Source organism: Cynara cardunculus, unplaced genomic scaffold (genome assembly GCF_001531365.2).
Source record: "Cynara cardunculus var. scolymus isolate 2C unplaced genomic scaffold, CcrdV1 Un_Scaffold_8180, whole genome shotgun sequence".
NCBI classification, from domain to species: Eukaryota; Viridiplantae; Streptophyta; class Magnoliopsida; order Asterales; family Asteraceae; genus Cynara; species Cynara cardunculus.
This window is the reverse complement of record NW_020204034.1, coordinates 12,225-14,909: the sequence shown is the minus strand read 5'-3', so window position 1 is coordinate 14,909 and position 2,685 is coordinate 12,225. Positions and strand designations below refer to the sequence as shown.

The window sequence follows — 2,685 nt, the reverse complement described above, 5'->3', positions numbered from 1 at the left end:
CTTATATTCTCCGTTTAGTTCAAAATGTAATTAAATACATTTTTGCTTTTACCATTTATATATGTCTTAGTCGTTATCTAATCCAAGTACTCTAATTTTTCAATGTCTTTCAGGGAGGGTCGGGTTTGGCGGACGATATCACATTTAGTAACATAACAATRGTGGCCGTTGAAAACCCCATCATACTCACTCAATTTTACTGCCCGCATAAACAATGCAATGACATTGTATGTCTTTTTATGTCTTATGTCTTATGTTTTATTATTATCATTATACTACTATGATTATTTATTATCATCATCATCATTATCATAAAGGTGTGTATCAATGGAATTCTTGTAATTTATTTTTCTTCAACAGGCACGCATGGTTCATGTAAGCGATGTTACCTTCAAAGACATCCATGGGWCTTCTTCRAAACCTAATGCAATCAACATTTTGTGTAGCAAAAATCCTAATAGTTGTGCAGGCATCACACTCGAGCAGATCAACATAGGAGCTGCCAATCCGACACAAAGAGTTGTATCAAATTGCCATAATACACAAGTGCAAACTATAGGGGTCGTGTCTCCTATAGTTTGCACTCCTGCAAGCTTTATTTCAATGGACACAGTAACCCATGAGCAACCATCTAAAGACATCATTTAATGTGCAAAAGGACATGTCTTAGCATCCACTTTAGCTAGAATTCGTTTTTTATATTCGTATAGCATTTGTTAGTAGATGAAATAAAGTGATTAATGCTATAAGGAGATTATGCATATCTTAAATATAGGGACAAATTAATTTATATGACAGTTTATAAATATTTTAAAGATTAAATGTTCAAAATATATAACAATTATAAAACACCTCTCTTAAACAATAATCAAAGTAAAATCGATCTTAAAGTCGGATCATGTTACGCTATGTTTTTGTTAGAGGTGATGACTTGCAAATATAACTTTCTAGTCACCGGTTTAATGACCAAAAATGCATGTCATTACCAATTCACAAGATGTAACAAAAACAATTATAGGGGTATCATTTAATTTATTATTCTAATCTGGATTGTTTAGTATAATTTAAAACTATTGCTGCTAATACAAGTTTAGTTGATGAACGGAATTTTACTATGCAACTATCATAGTCGTCCTAATCTTTTTGAAAGCTCTGTTACACCCGTACTAAACTATATATAGATCATTAATAAGATATAAAATTTCACAGCATATAAAAACATAACAAGTTAAAACAACAAAAGCGCTTTAAATGACAAAGTGAGAATAATATCAAAGAGTTGTATCTGTTATGTTTACATGGAGTTAATGAAATCTTTGCTTCGTTTTCTATTATCTGTGTGTATAAAGTTGTTTGTGTGGATTAATCTGTCTGTATAGATTAACAATGTTTTCCGTTTACGAGAGTTCTTTTAGTTGGAATATGTTTTTTTTAAAAACTTGGCTTTATGCATAAAGTTTTCTTCTAAAAACTTACTGAATAAGCTACTTTATATATCATTAAGCCACTACCTGTAAGTCCCATTAAGCTCATTAAATTGCCAACAAACAGACCCTTAGTGGTGTTTGTGGTGTGGTGTCCTACTGATGTAAAGCAAATCACATACGTGGTTTGAATAATTTTTCATATCACACACAAAACCTTAGATTCCTTAAAATGCAAAATACCTTGTTGTAGGATTTATATGATTTATATTAAATAACTAATTGGATGATTTAAAAAATAAATAAAAAAGCCTCATAAATCACTGCTTACAAAAGTTTGAAGACTTGAGTTGATATTTATTAGTTACTATTGGTGATTTAACTATTCTTAATGAATATAAAACACCCTCAAATTTAAAATGAGAAAATACCTTCCATACAACTTTAAATTTCCCTAAACATAAAGCGGCTTAAACTCTTAAAGAGAAAGTTCAAGTTCGCTAAACAAGTACAATATTCGAGAACCGAAACATAAATAACAACCTAATAATCAAATCCCTAGTAAACTAGATAGTCGGATGTTACTATGCCTTCAAAAATTCAATTCTTACTCAAGTACTTCCGAAATGATGCTTCTAGGTAGCAGCATCCAAGCTCTCAGGCGCTCTTAGATCCGCCACTAGTGAGACCTGAAAACCACATAATCAATAACAAGTGTTATGCATGACGCCTAGTAAGATCTCAAAATATATTTTTACCTCATGGTAATATTTTTGTGGAGTTCAACTCCATCATCCCCTTCCCCTTCCCCTTCTATGGTCTCTATTAGTAAATCCAACAATACTTCTCCTTTGGTTCTTTCTTCCACAACACTAAAAGCTTTTTTAGATGTGAAGATTTGTCTCTTCTGAGCGGTTTTAAAGCTTATGAATGGAAACTGTTGCAAACTGATAAACAGGAGAATATTTATAATAAATCTATGATGGGTTTTTGTGGGTTTTATTCTTTCTTAAGACAAAGAAATTGATAATAAACATAAATGGAGGAGTTTAGATGGCAATTGATTTGTTGGCAAAAAAAGGAGGACGGTGGCCGAAAAAAAGTGGTCGACAATGAAAGTGTAGAGTGAGGCTGGATTTTATTTAATAAATAATGTGGATGTTATGTAATCTTAAAATTTCTGTTCTTTTGCCACGTTATTCTTAAAGTATCCATTACTTTTTATATCCTTTAATTAAATTAAATTAAATTTTATATTATA

General features: G+C 31.1%; 1 protein-coding gene across 1 annotated transcript; it reads left to right on the top strand.

The window, feature by feature from the left end:
- Positions 1–113: 113 nt before the first annotated feature.
- Positions 114–648, top strand: LOC112505064 (polygalacturonase ADPG2-like; the record flags this gene model as incomplete). The annotated part of the gene is made up of 2 exons (XM_025109020.1): positions 114–227; positions 361–648. Coding segments are annotated over 2 exons (402 nt in total), but the record flags the coding sequence as incomplete, so codon positions are not given.
- Positions 649–2,685: the final 2,037 nt, after the last annotated feature.